This window comes from Papio anubis, chromosome 20 (assembly GCF_008728515.1).
Source record: "Papio anubis isolate 15944 chromosome 20, Panubis1.0, whole genome shotgun sequence".
In the NCBI taxonomy this organism is placed as follows: Eukaryota; Metazoa; Chordata; class Mammalia; order Primates; family Cercopithecidae; genus Papio; species Papio anubis.
In genome coordinates, this window is record NC_044995.1 from 5,964,187 (window position 1) to 5,985,003 (window position 20,817).

The window sequence follows — 20,817 nt, forward strand, 5'->3', positions numbered from 1 at the left end:
TGGGAGGCCGAGATGGGCAGATCACAAGGTCAGGAGATCGAGACCATCCTGGCTAACACAGTGAAACCCTGTCTCTACTGAAAATACAAAAAAACTAGCCGGGCGAGGTGGCGGGTGCCTGTAGTCCCAGCTACTCGGGAGGCTGAGGCAGGAGAATGGTGTGAACCCAGGAGGCGGAGCTTGCAGTGAGCCGAGATCGCGCCACTGCACTCCAGCCTGGGCGACTGAGCCAGACTCTGTCTCAAAAAAAAAGAAAGAAAGAAAAGCCTGGAGACCATTAGCGTTAAAGTGAGGCAGGGGCTCCTTCAGTAGAAAGTGGGGGTGTGGCTGACAGGAAGTGGGGTAACAAAGGGGAGGTGCTGCGGTGTCCCCAGTGTTCTGTTTCTCTAAGTGTGTTCATATGTGTAAACGACTGAGATTTTTTTTCTTGGGGGGAAGATATTTTTATCTATATGGCTTATATTTCTCCCAAAACTATTTCTAGAAAACTGACATTGGTCTAAGGAGGCTCCACCACACAGGACACTCCCAGTTCCTCCCAGCCCAGCCACACAATTACAAAAAATCTTCTGTTGAATTCAGGGACACGTTTCTTCTGTCATGAAATCCTGCCCATCGCTGAGGGTGGACGCCCCAGGGCTGGTGTCCTCGCTCCACATCTCCTGTTCACCTGGCCCCCCGGGAGCAGAGCCTGCAGAAGCAAAGCCCTGGGGCCAGCAGACCCCTTGTGTTCTGGAGTAACCAGGGAAGTGTGGCTGAGCAAGACATCGGTGGTGAAGAAATCCTTCGTGGCGCTGAGACAGCAGTGAGGGAAGGAGAAGTATCTTCCCTTTTGAAATCTGCCCCTTCCCTTCTGGATTTCCTCCCTTCCAAACCCCACAGTACAACAATCACAGTCTCAGTTTCCCAGACCTCCTGCGAGTCAGGCTCTCCTCTGTGTCCTTGGCGTGTATCAACAGGCGAAATCCTCACCTCCACAGCCCCGTGTCCCTCTGCTCGGTCCCCCTGAGACTGAACCCCCGACCTAGGGGAGAGTGACCCCATCCTGCCTGTGCCCCCCACTGAAGCTCCTGCTATGGACAGCTCAGAAGTCAGGAGCCTCAGTGTCTCTCCTCTGCACAGTGACTCCTTGGGGACAGTGTCCGGCTCTGCTGTGTTGACCTTATTGTACAGAAAGGGGGTGCCCACCTCGTACCTGCTGGCAGGGGGAATGAGAGGCTGCCTGCTCACCCCACCTGCACCCCTGTCTCTCATGGCCCCGAGTCCCACCTCTGAGCTACACAGACATCCACAGCCTGTGACTCAGGGGTCTGGCCAGATGGGACTCATTTTCACCCTGCAGAAAATGTCAGCTAAGGGGAAGAGCATTGAGAGTCAGGCAGGAAGTGGGGTGGGCCCTGCATGGGGTGGGAATCTGGGCGAGTCTGTCTCCTGCTCTGGCCTCAGGGGCCCAGGAGTGAACATGGGGTAGTGGACGGTGGATCTCCCAGGGCTGACCCAGGCCTGACAGTGTCTGTGTGTGAAGTTCCTCCTCTGGGGAGGTCACTGTTCTGACCTCACCCCTGTCTTCCTGTGGGGCCTCCTGTAAGTCTTGAGCTCTCACTTCCTGAGAGAAGAGCCCTGAGGAACAGACGTTCCCTGGCGGCCCTGGCACCTCCAACCCCAGACATGCTGCTGCTGCTGCTGCTGCTGCCCCTGCTCTGGGGGAGGGAGAGGGTGGAGGGACAGAGGAATAACCAGGATTACCCACTGACGATGCAGGAGTCTGTGACGGTGCAGCAGGGCCTGTGTGTCCATGTGCTTTGCTCTTTCTCCTGCCCCTGGTATGCCTGGATTACCTCTGACCCAGTTCATGGCTACTGGTTCCGGGCAGGGGCCCGTACAGACCGGGATGCTCCAGTGGCCACAAACAACCCAGCTCGGGCAGTGCGGGAGGAGACTCGGGACCGATTCCACCTCCTTGGGGACCCACAGACCAAGAATTGCACCCTGAGCATCAGAGACGCCAGAAGCAGTGATGCAGGGACGTACTTCTTTCGTGTGGAGAGAGGAAAGACAAAATGGAATTATAAGTATGCCCCGCTCTCTGTGCATGTGACAGGTAAGGCACGGGCTCCAGGAAAGGCCACAGGGAAAGGTCATGGGGGCGGCAGGGAAAGGCTGGGATGGGGCCCCTGCCCCGGGAGAGGGCTGAGGGTGAAGTGAGTTGGGCTCAGGGCAGGAGCTGGACCAGAGCCTGAGTTCCCCCCTGTGCTGCACCATGGATCCTCCGTCCTGATCCTGAGTCCCCCTCTCTTCACCAGCCCTGACACACAGGCCCAACATCCTCATCCCAGGCACCCTAGAGTCCGGCTGCCCCCAGAATCTGACCTGCTCTGTGCCCTGGGCCTGTGAGCAGGGGACACCCCCTATGATCTCCTGGATGGGGACCTCCGTGTCTCCCCTGGACCCCTCCACCACCCGCTCCTCGGTGCTCACCCTCATCCCACAGCCCCAGGACCACGGCACCAGCCTCACCTGTCAGGTGACCTTCCCTGGGGCCAGTGTGACCACGAACAAGACCATCCACCTCAACGTGTCCTGTGAGTGCTGGGCCAGGACGCCTGGGTCCCTGATGGGGTGAGCGTCAAGCCTGGACACAGGGTGCTGGGTCCCGGAATCTGGGCTGGTTGCAGGGTCAGGAGGACAATGGCTCTGTCTTCCCTGTTTATGCGGCTCCTGGGGACAGACAGGGCCAGTGTTCCCAGCCCACAGTGATGCGGGTCTCCATGTCTTTCTGTCCCAGACCCCCCTCAGAACTTGACCATGACTGTCTTCCAAGGAAATGACACAGGTAGGATGGAGCCTCCTCCCTGGGGCTGGAGGCGCAGGGCCTTCAGGTCAGGATGGGGCTGGGTTATTCCTCAACCTGAACTCACTTTGGGAAACAGAGATGCCCTTGTGGGTGAACTCAGGGCCCCTCTGTGTCCTTAGGCCCCAAGGCCACCTGTTCCCATCCTCCCATCACCACTCTTGGACCCCCCCACACACACACCTCCCTTCGGCCTCAAACAAGAACAGGGAGGCATTCACACAGCAGGGCCAGGCTCTGAAGTTCCTTCTCATGCATCTCCTGAATACACCTCCACCCTTACCTGTTTATTTCCGATAGTTCTGATATAAGTACTTCTGGACAGGTGATAAATGCCCATGGGCAAAAATTCAAATTGCAGAGCAGAGTCTGTCCTCTGATGCCTGCCCCCTACCCAGAACCAGCCACTGTCCATCCAGGCTGCCCTGAGCCTTGGTGTGTGCACCTGGAGGATCAGAGGCGGTTTGGTGTCCGTAGTGAGACGGTCCGCACCCTCCTCTAGGGCTGTGTGTGATTCCGCTGCACGGATGGACTCTGATTTTGTGGCATCTCCTAATGGAAGATCATGGCACTCATTTTATCCTATGGCAGGAACACGGCAATGAACAATCTTGTATCTACTTCCACAGGAATATCTAAGTCTGTGGGTTAAGTTCCTAAAAGCAAAATGCAGCTACGTTATGTGTTCACATTCCCGACAGTCAGTGGTGGAAGTGCATGTGTCTGGAACTTCAGTCTATGTCTGTCAGTTGCTGTCATCAGTCTCTTTCTGTATCCTTCCTTTTTCTCCAGATCTATGTACTTCTCTGACCCTCTGTCTCTTTTTCTATAGTATCCACAGTCCTGGGAAATGGCTCATCTCTTTCAGTCCCAGAGGGCCCGTCTCTGCGCCTGGTCTGTGCAGTTGACAGCAATCCGCCTGCCAGGCTGAGCCTGAGCTGGAGAGGCCTGACCCTGTGCCCTTCACAGCCCTCAAACCCGGGGGTGCTGGAGCTGCCTCGGGTGCACCTGAGGGATGAAGAGGAATTCACCTGCAGAGCTCAGAACCTTCTGGGCTCTCAGCAGGTCTCCCTGAACGTCTCCCTGCAGAGTGAGTGCACCGGTGTGCTGGGGAGGAGTTGGAGGAGGAGAACACACCTTCTCCACCCTCAGTGACCACTGAGCGGCCCCCTGACCTTCAGAGAGGAGCCCCGCTCTGGTCTGTGCTCAGCTGTGAGCACTTTCCTGGGACCCACAGCACCACTGTCCTCTTCCTGTCAGGGAAGTGTTGTGGGGTGGGGAGAGGGCAGGAGTAGATCTCAGAGGGGAGAGGATGGGGCCTGGACAGGTGTGTTTAGGGAGACAAGCGCCTTTCTTTGCAGGGCTGAACTGGAGTCACACAACTGAGGTACTTGCCTTGAGCATCAAATTAAAAAAAAAAAGAAAAAGCCCAACAAGTTAGCAATCAAATGAAATCATACAGCAATGCAATCATCTTTTAAAAACAGTAAACATTGAATGCAAAACAAATTCATTGATGGATAAAATATTAACATCGTAAAGAAAAAAAAAAGGAATGGCTGGCACTTGCATGCCTCACTGGCCTCAGGAAGAGTCTCTCCATGTCCTTCTCTCTCTCATTTCTGTTCTTTGTGTCTGGGAAGGGGAAGTGGAAATAGACGTATAGGACCCTACAGGAAGTGGGAGGAGGAGGAGAAGAGACCCAATTCTCTGTGATATATCACAAAAATAACTCCAATCTGTCAACAGGTAAAGCCACAATAGGAGTGACTCAGGGGGCAGTCGGAGCTGGAGCCACAGCCCTGGTCTTCCTGTCCTTCTTCGTCATCTTCGTTGTGTGAGCATGGACCTTAGGAAGGGAGGGAGAGCCCTGGGGGAGGGCGGGCTGGGAGCTGGATCCCTGAAGCCAGAGCTGGAGGGACCCGGATGGGTCAAGAGCTCGGGGCAAGAAGGAGGTCACAGGTTCATGGTGAGAATTCCATGTGGGCCTGTGTTTGAGGAGCTTTGAGTCTGTAGCAAACCTTGGTACCCACTGTCCAGGAGAAGAGAGTCTCTATTCTCAACCTTGGGGTCTCTAAGACTGGACCACTGCTTTCCCACCTCAGTCACCCCTGCAGTCTCTTAATAGGAAACACATGGGGGTACCTGGTCTGTCCACTGCACCCCGATCTGACCACACTGAAAGGCTGTCTGGTCTCTTCACTCAGAGTGAGGTCCTGCAGGAAGAAATCAGCAAGGCCAGTCGTGGGCGTGGGGGATATGGCCATAGAGGATGCAAACGCCGTCAGGGGCTCAGCCTCTCAGGTGAGTGCTGTGGACTCTCCACAGCCAGCATCCAGCCTGGACACCTCCCACAGGATGACCCCCAGGACTAATCAGCTGGGCATAGCCAAAGTTACCTCCTCTCTGTTCTTCCTTTCTTCTCTGTAGCCCCAAATTCACAATGTTTGGTTGGTTTCCTCCCCTAAGAACAGCTTGCATTGTCCCTACCCCCATCCTGACCCTTCATTGCTGAGGCCTGAGGATCTCTGTCTTTTGCTCCCTCACTTCCCTGCCTGTCACCTCTCCTTTCCTGACTGGGGGGACTGTCCAGAAGGCATCATCATCCAGTTCCTCTGCATTTGAACAGCTGTTCCCCGACCCCTCAATACCGTCTAGAGCAGAAGCCAGCAAATATTATCTTTAAGCGACAGATAGAAACTATTTTTGGCTTCATGGGCCACACAGTCTCATTGCAGCTCCGCATATCTGCTGTTGTAGCGAGAAAGAAGCCATATACCCTGTGTAAAGAAATGAATATGGCTGTGTGCCAATAAAACTTTATTCACAAACATAAAGAGTGGGCTGGATATAACTCAAATACTGTAGTTTGACAACCCCTGATCTAGAGTAAAAATCCCAAACTCTATAACCTGCAGCAGTGCACATTTTGACCTTTTTTTTTTTTTTTTGAGTTGGAGTCTTGCTCTGTCGCCCAGGCTGGAGTGCGGTGGCGCGATCTCTGCTCACTGCAAGCTCTGCCTCCCGAGTTCAAGCCATTCTCCTGCCTCAGCCTCCGGAGTGGCTGGGACTACAGGCGCCCACCGCCACGTCTGGCTAATTTTTTGGTATTTATAGTAAAGACAGGGTTTCACCGTGTTAGCCAGGATGGTGTCGATCTCCTGACCTTGTGATCCGCCCGCCTCAGCCTCCGCAAGTGCTGGGATTACAGGTGTGAGCCACCGTGCCCGGCCACATTCTGACCTTTTAAGCACCTACCTCTCCACTAGGGCAAGAACAAGGGTGAAGTGAGTGAGGCTCTTGCCTCAAGTGCATTTTTTTGTTTGTTTTTGTTTTTTGATATGGAGTCTCGCTCTGTCACCCAGGCTGTAGTGCAGTGGCACAATCTTGGCTCACTGCAACCTCCACCTCCTAGGTTCAAGCGATTCGCCTGCCTCAGTCTCCTGAGTAGCTGAGATTACAGGTGTCCACCACCACACTTGGCTAATTTTGTATTTTTAGTAGAGACAGGGTTTCACCAAGTTGGCCAGGCTGCTCTTGAACTCCTGACCTCAGGTGATCCGCCCGCCTCAGCCTCCTAAAGTGCTGGGATTACAGGCGTGAGTCACTGCGCCCAGCCTCTCTGTTCTGCTCTGACTCCCTTCTCTCTCCCATGTCTCAGGGGTCCCTGACTGAACCCTGGGCAGAAGACAGTCCCCCAGAACAGCCTCCCCCAGCTTCTGCCCGCTCCTCAGTGGGGGAAGAAGAGCTCCAGTATGCATCCCTCAGCTTCCAGACGGTGAAGCCTCGGGACTTGCAGGGACAGGAGGCCACTAACACCGAGTACTCGGAGATCAAGATCCACAAATGAGAAACTGCAGAGACTCAGCCTGATTGAGCGATCACAGCCCCTCCAGGCAAGGGAGAAGTCAGAGGCTGGTTCTTGTAGAATTAACAGCCCTCAAAGTGATGAGCTAGGCACATAGTGAAAAGCACACAGGCTTTGGAGTCAAAGTATCTCCAACCTGAATCCACACTGTGCCGTCCTTTTTATTTTTTTGACTAAAAGACAGACAAATTCCTACCTCTCTGTACCTTGGTTTCTTGCTCTGGAAAACAGGAATGAGAAGCCCTACTTGCAAGGTTGTGGTCATTCCAGGAGCCACATCCCATCAGAGCTCCTGGCACAGGTGTATGCTGAGCATTGATGAATCGCTGTGCTTTGAACACAAAGGTCCTGCTGGGAACCTCTCCTGATTCTGGTGGCAACTGGTACCTATATGTCTGTGTCACTTGCCTGCAAAATAGTGATTCTGCAATTTTCCAGGAAATGACCTCAGCCTGCAAATCAGGTCTGGGTAGCATCTGGATCCTGCCCACCTCTTCGGCCTCATCTCCCCTCCTTGTGACTGCTAGGCCTCCTTGCTCTCTGTAGTCTACGTATTGTGCACAGTCCAATGGGAGTCTTTAGGATACACTGAGCTCTCTCTGCGCTGCTCACAGCCCATCCATGGCTCCTGGATCCTGAACCTCCGATCACATCCTCTTCATGACATCACTCTCCAACCTCAGTCCACTCCTCCATCCTCACCACTGAACCCACTGGTCCCTCTGGCCTTTTCCAAATCATTTGCAACATGTTCTGTTGGTTCATACCTCAGTCCTTGAACACTGGGGACCCTCCTCCTAGAATGCCCTCCTCCTGGGCCTTCATCTGCCTCCGTCTTTGAAAATGGAGTTCAAGGATTGGACTTCGGGGTTGAGCTGAGGGAGAGAGTGAAGCAGCAGCTCATGATCTCCCTCCTCTAAAGCCAGACCCAGGGAATGAGAAACGTTTCCAAAGAGTCAAAGGATCATCTGGCAAATTAAATATGATCCAAAAAAATTCACCTACATGCAGCACCCGAACGAGGAAAGGAACATCTCACAACAGTCACTTTATGCAGTAGCCCTGATGAGAAGGAATCAAAGGACTGGAGGAGGCACTAACACTTCCCTAAATCTGGACTCTTGCCCATTTACGGTAGCATCAAAAAACCGTAAAGTACCAAGGAACAATTTTTTAAAAATCACGGCCGGGCGCGGTGGCTCACGCCTGTAATCCCAGCACTTTGGGAGGCCGAGGTGGGCGGATCACAAGGTCAGAAGATCGAGACCATCCTGGCTAACACGATGAAACCCCGTCTTTACTAAATATTCAAAAATTAGCCGGGTGTGGTGGCGGGTACCTGTAGTCCCAGCTACTCTGAAGGCTGAGGCAGGAGAATGGCGTGAACCCGGGAGTCAGAGCTTGCAGTGAGCCGAGATCGTGCCACCACACTCTAGCCTGGGTGACAGAGCAAGATTCCATCTCAAAAAATTAAAAAAAAAAAAAAATCATATGCGAGCTGGGTGTGGTGGCTCACGTCTGTCATCCCAACACTTTGGGAGGCTGAGGCAGGTGAATCTCTTCGGGTCAGGAGTTCAAGACCAGCCTGGCCAACATGGTGAAACCCCATCTCTACTAAAAATACAAAAATTAACCAGGTGAGGTGGTGTATGCCTGTAGTCCCTGCTACTTGGGAGGCTGAGGCAGGAGAATTGCTTGAACCCGGGAGGCAGAGGTTGCAGTGAGCTGAGATCGTGTCATTGTACTCTAGCCTGGGCGACAGAGCAAGAGTCTGTCTCAAAAAAAAAAAAAAAAAAAATTCCTATGCTATGGTTTGGATATGGTTTGTTAGGCCCTGCCAAACCTCCTGTTGATATTTGATGCCCAGTGTTGGAGGTGGGGCCAAATGGGTGGTGTTCAGGTCCTGGGATTGGATCCCTCATGAATGGCTTGGTGCTGTCTTCAAGGTAACGAAGGAGTTCTCACTCTGTTATTTCCTGTGAGAGTTTCTCCAAGAGCTGGTTGTTAAAAAGACATTGGAACCTCCCCTCCCCAGCCCACGCTTCCTCTCTTGCCATATTGTCTGCACATGCAGACTTCCTTTTGCCTTCCACCAGGAGTGGAAGCTTCCCGAGACCCTCACCAGAAGCAAAGGCTGGTGCCAAGCACATAGTGCAGAACCGTGAGTCAAATAAACTGTTGGGGGGTGCATGGCAACCTATTCAAGCTTATGTACAAGGCATTTGAGGTCGAGGCATGGAAAAATAGTGAGGCACTGTGTGTATGTTGTTTGTGCATGAGACTGTAACTCCTTGACCCTGGAAACAGGGAAAGGAACGGAATGTGTGATAAGGAGTACTGAAAACAGCCTCCTGAGAATGTAGTCTGAGTGTCTTCGCAAGGCCATATGTGTCTCCTGACCCGACCGCAAAAGGCCATCTGGTGGACATTTTGGTTTAACAAGCCCTTTCAATAAATACTTGGCGGACGGATTCTGGGGCGGCACGCTTCCAGAGATGCTGCTCCGGCCTCCCGCTCAGCTGGAATTGTCTGAGTACTTCATTCTTGGCGTTCACTGCAGCCAGAAGCTGCATAAACCTCTTTTCTTTGTAAACTACCCAGCCTCAGATATTACTCTATAGCAACACAAATGAACTAAAATATAGAGCATTTTTGAGAGACTTAAGGAAGGCCCAAATGAAGGAAGAAATATATCACATTCATGAATTGGAAGACAAAAATGGTTAAACTATCAGTTGTCTGCATATTGATTTAGCTAATCCCCGTCAAAATTCCTATGTGTATATATATTATATATGTATGTGTGTATATGTATGTATATATAAGTATATATGAGTGTATATGTGTGTATATTATAAATATAAGTTTATATATATACACATATATAGTTATAGATTGATAAATTGTTTCTAAAATTCATATAAACACATAAAGGCCTAGAATAACCAAATCATTGTGATAAGAAACACATTTAGAGAAGTCAGACTTTAACATTAGAGTAATACAGAGAGTGTGATGTGGACTAGAATACAGTCTACAAATAGACCCACACATATACAGTCAATTGAATAGCATCAAGTCTATTCAATTGGGACAGGAAAGACTTTTAATAAATGTTGGTGGGTGGCCGGGTGCGGTGGCTCACACTTGTAATCCCAGCACTTTGGGAGGCAGAGGTGGGTGGATCACTTGAGGTCAGGAGTTCGAGACCAGCCTGGATAACATGGTGAAACACCATCTCTACAAAAAATACAAAAAAAAAAAAAAAAAAATTGTCTAGTACCTGTAATCCCAGGTACTAGGGAGGCTGAAGCAGGAGAATTGCTTGAACCCAAGAGGCGGAGGTTGCAGTGAGCCGAGATTGTGCCACTGCACTCCAGCCTGGCAACAGAGTGAGACCCCATCTTGAAAATAAATAAATAAAAGATAAATGTTAGTGGGACAAGTGAAATTAGGGTTGGTAAAAATGAGCATTGAGCCCTTTCTCACATCACACACAAAAAATTAGCCTGAAGCCAATCATAAACCTAAAAGTGGAGACTATAATGTTTGTATGACTGTGCTGTTTGATATGGTAACCACTAGCCACGTGTGGCTACTGAGCACTTGAAATGTCCTACATTTAGTGAGAAAATAATACAAAAATCTAATTAATTAATATTTAAAATTGATTACATGTTGATAGGATGCTACTTTGGATGTATCAGGTTAAATAAAATATTATTGAGACTGGGTGTGGTGGCTCACACCTGTAATCCCAGCACTTTGGGAGGCCAAGGCAGGCAGATCACGAGGTCAAGAGATTGAGACCATCCTGGCTAACACAGTGAAACCCCATCTCTACTAAAAATACAAAAAATTAGATGGGCAAGGTGGCAGGTGCCTGTAGTCCCAGCTACTTGGGAGGCTGAGGCACGAGAATGGCGTGAACCCGGGAGACGGAGCTTGCAGTGAGCCAAGATCGTGCCACTGCACTCCAACTTGGTGACAGAGTGAGACTCCATCTCAAAAAAAAAAAAAAAATATATATATATATATATATAAAATTGAAAGTAATTTCACCTGTTTCTTGTTGCTTTTTTGTTGTGGCTGCTAAAAAAAATTAACATTACATATGTGGCTTACATTTTATTTCTCCTGAACAGTGCTGCTCTAGAAGAAAAATTAGACGGTATCTATGGGTATCCAATAATTGCTTAGAACACATTCAAAATGTCAAGTATGAAAAAAAGTATATAAATGAGACCTCACCTAAATTGAAAACATCCCTGTTCCTCAAAACATATGATTAAGGAAATGAAAAGGCAAGCCACATCTGGGAGAGAATTTTATACATGTAATTTATAATATATGCCTAAAAAAAGGCTTGAGGGACCCTCCTGCCTCAGTCTCCCGAGTAGCTGGGATTACAGACATGTGGCAGCACACCTGGCTAACTTTGGTTTTACAGAGGCAGGGGCTCATTATGCTGCCCAGGTTGGTCTTGAACTCCTGGCGTCAGGCAATCCTTCCACCTCGGCCTCCCAAAGCGCTGGAATTAGAGGCATGAGCCACTGTGCCTGGACAGTCAATCATGTGCCAATTTCAATCATGGGCAAAAAGGCTTGATTATATATTCCACAAGAGAAAAGATGCAAATTCCAGCGAGTACATGAAAAGGTTTTGAACACCACTGACATCAGGAAATAAAAATTGAAGTCACCATGAGATGCCCTGCCACATCTCCTGGAATGGCTAAAATTACAAAGCTCGAGTGCACCAAATGTTGGAGAGGATGTGGAGGAACTGGAAATCTCATATATTTCCCGTGGAGATGCAAATAGTACGACCATTTTGGAAAAAAAAAAAAAGTGGCAGTTTTGTAGACAGTTTCACACACTATATCAACCCTATGGCCCAACAATTCTGCTGCCAGGTGCTCACTCAAGAAGGGTGAAAGCAAAAGTCCACATAAAGACCTGGACAGGAACACTTCTAGTAGCATTATTTATAATAGCCAAAAGGTGGTATCAACTCAAATACCCATCAACAGGTGAACAAATAACCACAGTGTGGTGTTTCCATGTAACGGCATAATACTCATCAATATATAATAACAAACAATATATAATACATGCAACAGCTTGAATAAATTAGTAGAGATGGGGTTTCACCATGTTGGCCGGGATGGTCTTGATCTCTTGACTCTGTGATCCACCTGCCTCTGCCTCCCAAAGTGCTGGGATTATAGGCGTGAGCCACCACGCCCAGCCAGTCCTGGGAATATTCTGTGTCTTCATTGGGATAGTGATTACGTGGTTATGTATTTATCAAAACACATTGAATTATGCAAATAAAATCTATGTATTTCACTGTATGTAAATTTACCTTTCATGAAAGAGAAATCAAAAACTCTTAAATGATGAAAGGTTTTGGTTCCCTCTTTTTTACTAGACTAGCTAGTGATCTATCAATCTTATCTGTTCTTTCAAAGCGCCAGCTTTTGGGTATGTTGATTTTTGTATGAATTTTCGTATCTCAATTTTATTCACTTCAGCTCTGATTTTGGTTATTTGTTTTCTTCCACTAGCTTTGGGGTTGACTTGCTCTTGTTTTTCTAATTCTTCTAGGTGTAATGTTATGTTGCTAATTTGAGATCTTTCTAACTTTTTGATATGGGTATTCTGGAACATTGCATCTTTGCTTTCCTGGATGCTAGGACCAAACTGGACTAGAGCAAATTATGTGGTTCCTTCTGTCCCAAAGAAAGATGTATTTTTAACTCAGAAGCTACGTCAGCCCCATCTGGCTATATTAAGCATCCCTGTTTCCTCCGCATCTCATGCTGGACTCTGTACAAAAGGGACAGCCAGTGAAAGCATTATTGATATGTCAATATTGAGATGTGAGAATTTGATCCTGTCATTATGTTGTTAGCTGGTTGTTATGTAGACTTGATTGTATAGTTGCTTTATAATGTCAGTGGGTTATATATTTAACCACTTAACACCTTTCTGTGGTGGCATGTAACATTCTTTCACTTCTGTGTTTGGCACTCCCTTAAAGATCTCTCAGGCCGGGCGCGGTGGCTCAAGCCTATAATCCCAGCACTTTGGGAGGCCGAGACGGGCGGATCACGAGGTCAGGAGATCGAGACCATCCTGGCTAACACGGTGAAACCCCGTCTCTACTAAAAATTACAAAAAAAAAAACTAGCCGGGCGAGATGGCAGGCACCTGTAGTCCCAGCTACTCGGGAGGCTGAGGCAGGAGAATGACGTAAACCCGGGAGGCGGAGCTTGCAGTGAGCTGAGATCCGGCCACTGCACCCCAGCCTGGGCGGCAGAGCGAGACTCCGTCTCAAAAAAAAAAAAAAAAAAAAAGATCTCTCATAAGTCAGGTCCGGTGGTGATGAATTTTTTTAGTTTTTGTTTGTCTGAAAGGGATTTTATTTCTCCTTCATTTATGAAGCTTAGTTTGGCAGGGTATGAAATTCTTGGCTGGAATTTGTTTTCTTTAAGAATGCTAAATATAGGCCGCGAATGTCTTTGACTTATTTGATTTCTGCTAAAAGCTCTTCTGTTAGCCTGATGGGGTTCCCTTTGTACATGACCTGCCTCTTCCTGTTAGCTGTATTTAATATTTTTTCTTTCATGTGAACCTTAGAAAATCTAATGACTATGTGTTTTGGGGATGGTAATCTTGTATAGTATCTTGCTGGGGTTCTCTGAATTTCCTGAATTTATATGTCAACCTCTCTAGCAAGGTTGGGGACATTTTTGTGGATGATATCCTCAAATATGTTTTACAAGTTGCTGGGTCTCTCTTTTTCCAGGATTCCAGTGGGCCGTACGTTTGGTCTCTTTATATAATCCCATATTTCTTGGAGGTTTTCATCATTTTTTAAAAATTCTTTTTTTTATTATTATTTTTGTCTGATTGGGTTGATTCAAAGAACTGGTCTTTGAGCTCTGAGATTCTTTTCTCAGCTTAATCTCTTCTGATGTTAATACTTCTACTTGCATTATGAAATTTTTGCAGTTTTTCAGCTATAACAGACCAGTTTGGTTCTCTCTTAAAATGGTTATTTTATCTTTCAGATCTTGAATCATTTTATTGGATTTCCTACATTCCTTGGACTCGGTTTTCGAGTTTCTCCTGAATCTCGGTGATCTCTGTTGCCAGATTCTGAATTCTATGTCTGTCATTTCAGTCATTTCAGACTCATTAAGAACATTGCTGGGGAGATAGTGTGGTCACTTGAAGCTAAAATACTCTGGCTTTTGGATGTGTCAGATTTCTTTCACTGGTTCTTTCTCATCTGTGTGGGCTGATGTTCCTTTAATCTTTGAAGCTGCTGTTCTTTGGATAGGGCTTTTTGCTTTTATATTCTCTGATGCCCTTGAGGGTTTCACAGTGGTATAAATTGGGCTTAGACAACTGCATTTGTTTCTGGATGATTTCAAGGGGCCCAGGCTCAACTCAGCACTCCTAAGCTGCATGCTCTAACCACGGGGACCTGGGACCTGGCCCGTGGCTTTTTTTTTTTTTTTTTCTGGCCCCTCAAGGTTAAGAACCTCCTATGCTGGAACAACCAAGGTGTTCGGGGTCCACTGGCAACAACGGTCCAATAGGGGTTGCTGACAAAGCATTTTGGCAGGGTGGCCGTGGGTGATGGGAGTTCTTGAACGTGGTGTGCATCAGCTGCAGGGTGGCCGTGGGTCTTGTGAACTTGCTTGCTAATGTTCTGCCTAAGATCACATTATAAAAGACTAACTTGTGCCTCATTCTCTCTCTCGCTGTTTCTTGCTTTCTCACTTTGATGAAGCTGGAGGTCATGTTGTGAGCTACCTATGGAGAAGACCGTGGTTTCATAACAAAGCTGATTGAATAGCAAATGTTATTTTCTAGGCAAAAAAAAAAAAAAAAAATTAAGTGGCAAGTTCTTCTGAATATGCAAGGCAGAAATAATTCCAGTGTTTCATAAACTCTTTCAAGTACGAAAGACACATCGGCCGGGGTGACTCTGGGGAGTTTTTTGCTTTCTCTGTTCCTCACTGAGATCTACATGGACGGGAAGGGAAAAACGCTCATCTCCAGAAACCTCCCACCTCTGGCACCCATAAGTCTGAAGTTGCATTTCTGTGAGTGATTACCATTTTGCCCCTACCCACCGGCTTCCTGTTGGGATTACTCTTGTTTTTTCAGGCCAGTTCCTCCCACGCTGAGGGAACTTGTGATAAGACAGCCCCAGGAAAGTGCCTGACACGTATTCCCTGAGCTGCCCCTTCCCTTCCACATGCTTCTTGAGTGAGCACATCCACCCTGTGGCTCAGCTGTGAGCCCCGCCCTGATGTCTGTCCCACCTTCTGCCCCTTGAGCCTCTTCTTGGACATGGTGTCACCATCCCCCATCCCCCCCTCTCCAGTTATCCCAGTCAGGACCAGGACTTATTCCAGTTGCCTCCTGTTTTCAACCACCCCACTCATGAGTCAGGGGTTCCTGTAAACTTCACTTCCCCAAAAATGTCTGCCATCATGCCCTTCCTCCTCCCTCCATTCCCTGTCTCCTCCCCTCCATCGGCATGGCCAGGCCCTTTTCGGTCTTGACCATTGCTCCACTTCCCACCCAACGTCCTGGTCTGAAGCCTCTCGCCTCCTTGCTGTGGCCCTCACAGCACAAGCCCTGAAAAATTTTCCTGCAGCCAGAGCTGACGCTGCCTCTTCCCTGCTCAGAGCCCTCTCTGGTTCCCTGGAACCCTTAGTCCAAGCTCCTCAGCTGATCATGTCCCAGCACCTCCAATCTCCCCCTGAAGACCCCAGACATATTTGCAGGGCCCTTCATCTGCCAGGCTGTCTCACGGCCTGTGCTTTTTCCCCTCCACCTGAGGTGCCCTTAGCCACCTGTTAATATGACCAACTCCCCCACTAGTCTCAGCTCAGCCTCTTTCCCTGCGGGGTCTTTCAGCTTTCTGAACACCTGGATTTGCATTCGTGAGTATGTGTCACACAGTCAGGTGTCTCCTCTTTCTGTTTGCGTGGGGTTGCGGGAGAGACGGCCTCTCAGCTCCACCCTCCCTGCGCTCACTGTCTTCCTCACTCAGCCCTGAAGACCCTGAGCAATGGCACCTCGCTGCCTGTCCTGGAGGGTCAGTCCCTGGGCCTGGTCTGTGTGACTGACAACAACTCCCCTGCCTCACTGAGCTGGTGTCAGGAGGGAAGAACACTGAATCTCTCCTGGCTCTCAGCAACTGGGACCCTGGAGCTGCCCCAGAAAGGGACTGGAGGTGGAGGGGACCTCGCCTGTGAGGCTCAGCACCCCCTGGGCTCCCAGCACATTTCCCTGAGCCTCTCTGTGCAGAGGGAGCTTCCGGACGGGTGCCGGGGCAGACAGCCTGGTCAGGTGTTGGGCTGTGAGAGGGGCCTAGACCTAGGAACAGAACCTCACCCTCTTCTCGCCACTCCCAGGAAGCCACGCTGGGTGCAGACACGTGAGTGAAGATCAGGAGGTCTCCCAACCCTTGGATCTCACCTAATCAAGAGGCCCTCATGGGCACTGGCTTCCCCTTCACCTATGGCCTCACCTGGCGCTACTGCTCCAGGTGAGCAGGCCTGCTCTTTTCTGGGGAAGCTGAGGATTGGCCCCCAAGTTCCAGATGGGGCTGAGCTGTCCTGTCCCGCCTGAGTTAGAATTGAAGTGGCCAATGCTAATCTGAGGCCTGTGTTGGCTCTGCAGGTGTGGAGGCCCCCAGGGGAGCAGGGCTGAGAGGCCTGACTGAGCACCTCCTGCTCAAGACAGAACTCAGATGTGGACACCCGGCCCTGCGGGACAGATGCAGGACATCACTGTCAGCCATGGCTCAGCCCTTCTGACCACTGAGATGCTGCAGCTTCCCCTCCTGGGAGGGAGTGATTGGGCAAACACTTACCCTTTGCTGGAAATCTCAAGGCACAGCATGGGTGTTCACAATCAGAATACAGAATGAATGAATGAATGAATGAATAAATGAATGAATGAAATGTCTTTCCTCATCTCATGTGAGAGACTTGACAGTTCTTCCACTCTCCAAGTAACATCAGCTTCCCCCATCCCAGCCCAGTCTGTCCTGGGCAGACAAAATTAATTAAGCGTCTCCTGGGCAGACACTGGCACAGGAGACAGGGCCCAGGAGACCTGTGTGATTTGGGCAATTCACTTCCTATCTCTGTCCATTCAGGCTGCTACAACAAAATACAGCAAACTACTGGTTTATAAACAACAGAAATTCATTTCTCACAGTTCTGGGGGCTGGGAAGTCCAAGACCAAGGTGCCAGCAGGTTTGGTGTCTGGAGACCGTTTGCTTCCTCATAGATGGTGCCTTCTCCTTATGTTCTCATGTGGTAGAAGGGCTGTACAAATTCCCTTGGGTCTCTCAGATTTGGGAACTAATCCCATTAGACTAATCCCAGAGTCCTCATAGCCTAATCGCCTCCCGAAACATTATACCTTCTAATACTATCACATGGGGATTCAAATTTCAACAAAGGAATTTTGGGGTGACATATTCAGACCATAGCACTTGTCACTGTGGACCTTAATGTCTTCCTCTCCAAATTGTGGAAGTGGGAGTAGAGGGCTTGTCAGCTCCCCTGGGTCATACGTGGTTCATAAGTTCCTCCTTTCCACAGATTCTATGGCTTCCTCAAGTCTCTCCTTCCCATTTTTTTTCTGATTTTAATTGCCAATTGGGGACTGTGGGAAAGAGATGGGCCATGGTCCAGAGCCCTTCTGAGGCAGGAGGAGAATAGAAAAATAAGGCAGGAGCATAGCAAAGAGAATTAAAAGTTGGATAAAGAGCAGAATAAATAAAAGCAGGAGCAGAAGCAAGGTGAGGGGACAAGTAAGCAAGAAGCAAGAGGCGGAAGTTGAGCAGCCAAAACAAAAAGTAAGATAGAGAAGCAAGCAAGGACCCCTGTGGCCAGCAGGATCTGGACCAAACCAGCAAGGGGCAGTTCTTCAGAGCTAGACATGTGCATTAGAGAGAAAAAGTATCCTTAACCTGACCCTGTATGATAATCAGCTCATTAAAGCTCATGCATATGGACTGCATATTATCCATGTACTTAAAATTATGGGATTGGTCAAAGTAACTAAGCAACATACTTAACCATCAAAAAGGCAGACACTGGCCAGGCGCATTGGCTCATGCCTGTAATCCCAGCATTTTGGGAGGCCAAGGTGGGCGGATCACTTGAGGTCAGGAATTTGGGACCAGCCTGACCAACCTGGTGAAACCCCATCTCTACTAAAAACACAAAAATTAGCCAGGCATGGTGGCGGGTGCCTGTAGTCCCAGCTACTAGGGAGGCTGAGGCAGAAGAATCGCTTGAACCCAGAAGGTTGAGGCTGCAGTGAGCCAAGATCATGCCACTGCACTCAAGCTTGGGTGACAGAGTGAGACTCTGTCCCCACCTCACCTCACCTCCACCCCTTCCCCCCCAAAAAGGCAGACGCTGGCTAGAGATTTAGCAGCCTTGGGAAGCGAAGAAAAGCAAACATACATAAAAGGACCCTGCAGGATTCCCCATCTTGCTAACTGCATGACAGTCCCTCCTACCTACTTTCTCTCAGGCCAGGCATGGAGAAAGAGTTTTCTCCTCTCTGTCCTCCCTTTCTTCTCTATGGCCCCACATTCACCAAATCTTGTGCATTTTTCCTCCCTAAGAATGGCTAGCATTGCTCCCACCCCCAAGAATCCTAAACCCTCTCAATGCTGAGGACTGAGGATCTCTGTCTTGGACTTTCTCACCTCCCTGCCTATTGTGTCTCTTGCCCTGATGGGAGGAATTGTTCAGAAGCCATCACTGACCAGTTTCTTTGCATTTGGATGGCTGTTCCCACTTCCAACACTGTCTAGAGCAGAAGCCAGTAAACACTATCTGGAAAGGCTAGATGGGAAATATTTTTGGCTTTCTGGGCTACACAGTCTCATTGCAGCTCCTCAACTCTACTCTTATAGCAGGAAATTAGCCATAGACCATGTGTAAATGGTGAGCTGGCTGTGTGCCAATAAAACTTTATTTATAAAAACAAGCAGTGGATTGAATTTGTCCTAAGAACTCTAGTTTGACAAGCTCTAACCTAGAGAGAAAGCTCAAACTTTATAACTGCAGCCCTGCACATTCTCGTCTCTTAAACATCTACCTCTCCAGTAGGGCTGGAATTAGCGTGAGATGAGTGAGGTCCTAGCCTAGCGTACAAAATTTAAGAAGGTGCCAAAAATCTCAGTAATTGTGACAGTTTTTTATAAAACTTTTATTTTGGGTTTGGGGGTACATGTGCAGGTTTGTTACATGCATAAACTCTTGTTACAGGGGTTTGTTGTACAGATTATTTTGTCACTCAGGTACTAAGCCTAGTACCCCATCGTTACTTTTTTTCTGTTCCTCTCTCTCCTCCCACCCTCCACCCTCAAGTAGGCCCCAGTGTCTGTTGTTCTCTTCTTTGTGTTCATAAGTTATCATAATTTAGCTCTCAGTTATAAGTGAGAACATGCAGTATTTGGTTTTCTGTTCCTGTGTTCATTTGCTAAGGATAATGGCCTCCAGCACCATCCATGTTCCCACAAAAGACATAATCTCATTCTTTTTTATGGCTGCACAGTATTCCATGGTGTATAGGTACCATATTTTCTTTATCCATTCTATCATTGATAATTTCTTTGACTGACTTGTCCTCCCCACACCACCAAACTGTGAGCTTCCTAAGGGCAGGGGCCCCATCCAAATCAAGGCCCTGTGATTCTCTCTCACTTACCCTCTTCCTGCACATCTTATAATTCACACATAGATATTCATTTGTTTGACAGTCATTTTTGCCAACTTCCCTTAATTAAAAAGTGAGCTTCAGGAGGTCAGGGCCAACACTACTGTGTCCACCACAGTCCATCCAGCACCTGGCTCAGGGCCTCCCATACAGAGGGCCTCAGCAGGACTGCAGGCTTTGGGGTCAGAAGGGACGGACTGGATTGGGTCCTGGCATAACAGGGAGTTTGGGCACGCTACTTTCTTCATGGGGTTGTTGTGGGAAGTTAATAAGATGAATAAACACCAAACGAGGTGCTCATTAAGGGTTAAATATTGCAGGAAAGTATAAATGAAGGAGATTTCTATAATATGAACATGGGATAGAGGCAGGAACTCATGAAGTTTAATTGTATCCAGAGCGATATGTCCAAACCAACCAACCAATCAAACAACTTGTGACTCTCCCTGCCTTATCCTATTTCCACTGCTCTGCTCTGACTCCCTTCTCTCTCTCCATTCAGGGTACCTTGATTGAGTCCTGGGCAGACGACAGCCCCCGACACCATGGCCTGGCTGCCCCCTCCTCAGGGGAGGAAGGAGAGATCCAGTATGCATCCCTCAGCTTCCATAAGGTGGGGCCTCAGGACCTGTGGGGACAAGAGGCCACCAACAATGAGTATTCAGAGATCAAGATCCCCAAGTGAGAAACTGCAGAGACTTGGGCTTGTTTGAGGGTTCACAACCCCGCCAGTAAAGGAGTCCGAGGCCGATTCCTGTAGAATTAACAGCCCTCGAAGCTGTGCAACAGGACATCAGAGCTTATTCCTCCTGTCTAACTGAAAATGCATGCCTGCCTTTCCCCATCTAATCAGTCCACACTCCCCGCCCCAGCCTCTGGTACCCATGATTCTCCTCTCTACTTCTCTGAGGATGTCTATTTTAGATTCCAAATATAATGAGATCGTAACGTGTTTGTTTCTCTGTGCCTGGCTTATTTCACTCAACATAACATCCTCTAAGTTCATCTGTGTTGTTTCAAATGACAGAGTCATGTATTGAATAATTCAAAATAACTAAAAGAGAGAAGTTTAAATGTTGTCACACAAAAAAAAAAGATAAATATTTGAGCTGACGCATATGCTAATCATGCTGACTTGATGGTTCCATGGTGCATCCGGGTGAGGGAGCCTCACTGGGGCTGCGTTCAGGTCGCTCAGGTTCTCAGGGCAGGGCTGGAATTTAATCCCTGCCTGATTCTGAGGTATCTTCTCTCACCTGGCACTGAGTAAAGCAACCACTGATTGGGCACCCCTTGGCCATAAGTTCGCAGCATC

General features: G+C 48.7%; 1 protein-coding gene across 19 annotated transcripts; it reads left to right on the plus strand.

Moving 5' to 3' along the window:
- The first annotated feature begins 1,581 nt into the window (after window positions 1-1,581).
- SIGLEC9 (sialic acid binding Ig like lectin 9) lies at window positions 1,582-20,454 on the plus strand. 19 transcript variants are annotated; one of them, XR_002519031.2, is made up of 9 exons: window positions 1,582-2,101; window positions 2,304-2,582; window positions 2,786-2,833; window positions 3,684-3,941; window positions 4,601-4,688; window positions 5,059-5,155; window positions 14,526-14,841; window positions 16,165-16,298; window positions 16,433-17,574. XR_002519031.2 is itself a non-coding variant. In XM_021931361.2 (7 exons), the coding sequence occupies exons 1-7, from the start codon at window positions 1,669-1,671 to the stop codon at window positions 20,185-20,187; spliced, it is 1,386 nt and encodes a 461-aa protein (XP_021787053.2). In that variant the 5' UTR covers window positions 1,582-1,668; the 3' UTR covers window positions 20,188-20,454. The 19 variants fall into 19 exon arrangements, 14 of the variants coding, with proteins under 14 accessions (XP_021787053.2, XP_021787054.2, XP_003916041.2 ...); XR_002519030.2 differs by having other exon boundaries at window positions 14,526-16,298; XM_021931361.2 differs by lacking the exons at window positions 14,526-14,841; window positions 16,165-16,298; window positions 16,433-17,574 and adding an exon at window positions 20,005-20,454.
- The last annotated feature ends 363 nt before the right edge of the window (window positions 20,455-20,817 follow it).

Excerpts from the sequence above, each read along its gene's own strand:
- SIGLEC9 (XM_003915992.3), top strand. The coding sequence starts at position 1,669 with ATGCTGCTGCTGCTGCTGCTGCTGCCCCTGCTCTGGGGGAGGGAGAGG. Across the intron at positions 3,942-4,600 it reads CCTGAACGTCTCCCTGCAGA|GTAAAGCCACAATAGGAGTG; the intron begins GTGAGTGCACCG and ends ATCTGTCAACAG. Across the intron at positions 5,156-6,512 it reads TCAGGGGCTCAGCCTCTCAG|GGGTCCCTGACTGAACCCTG; the intron begins GTGAGTGCTGTG and ends CCCATGTCTCAG.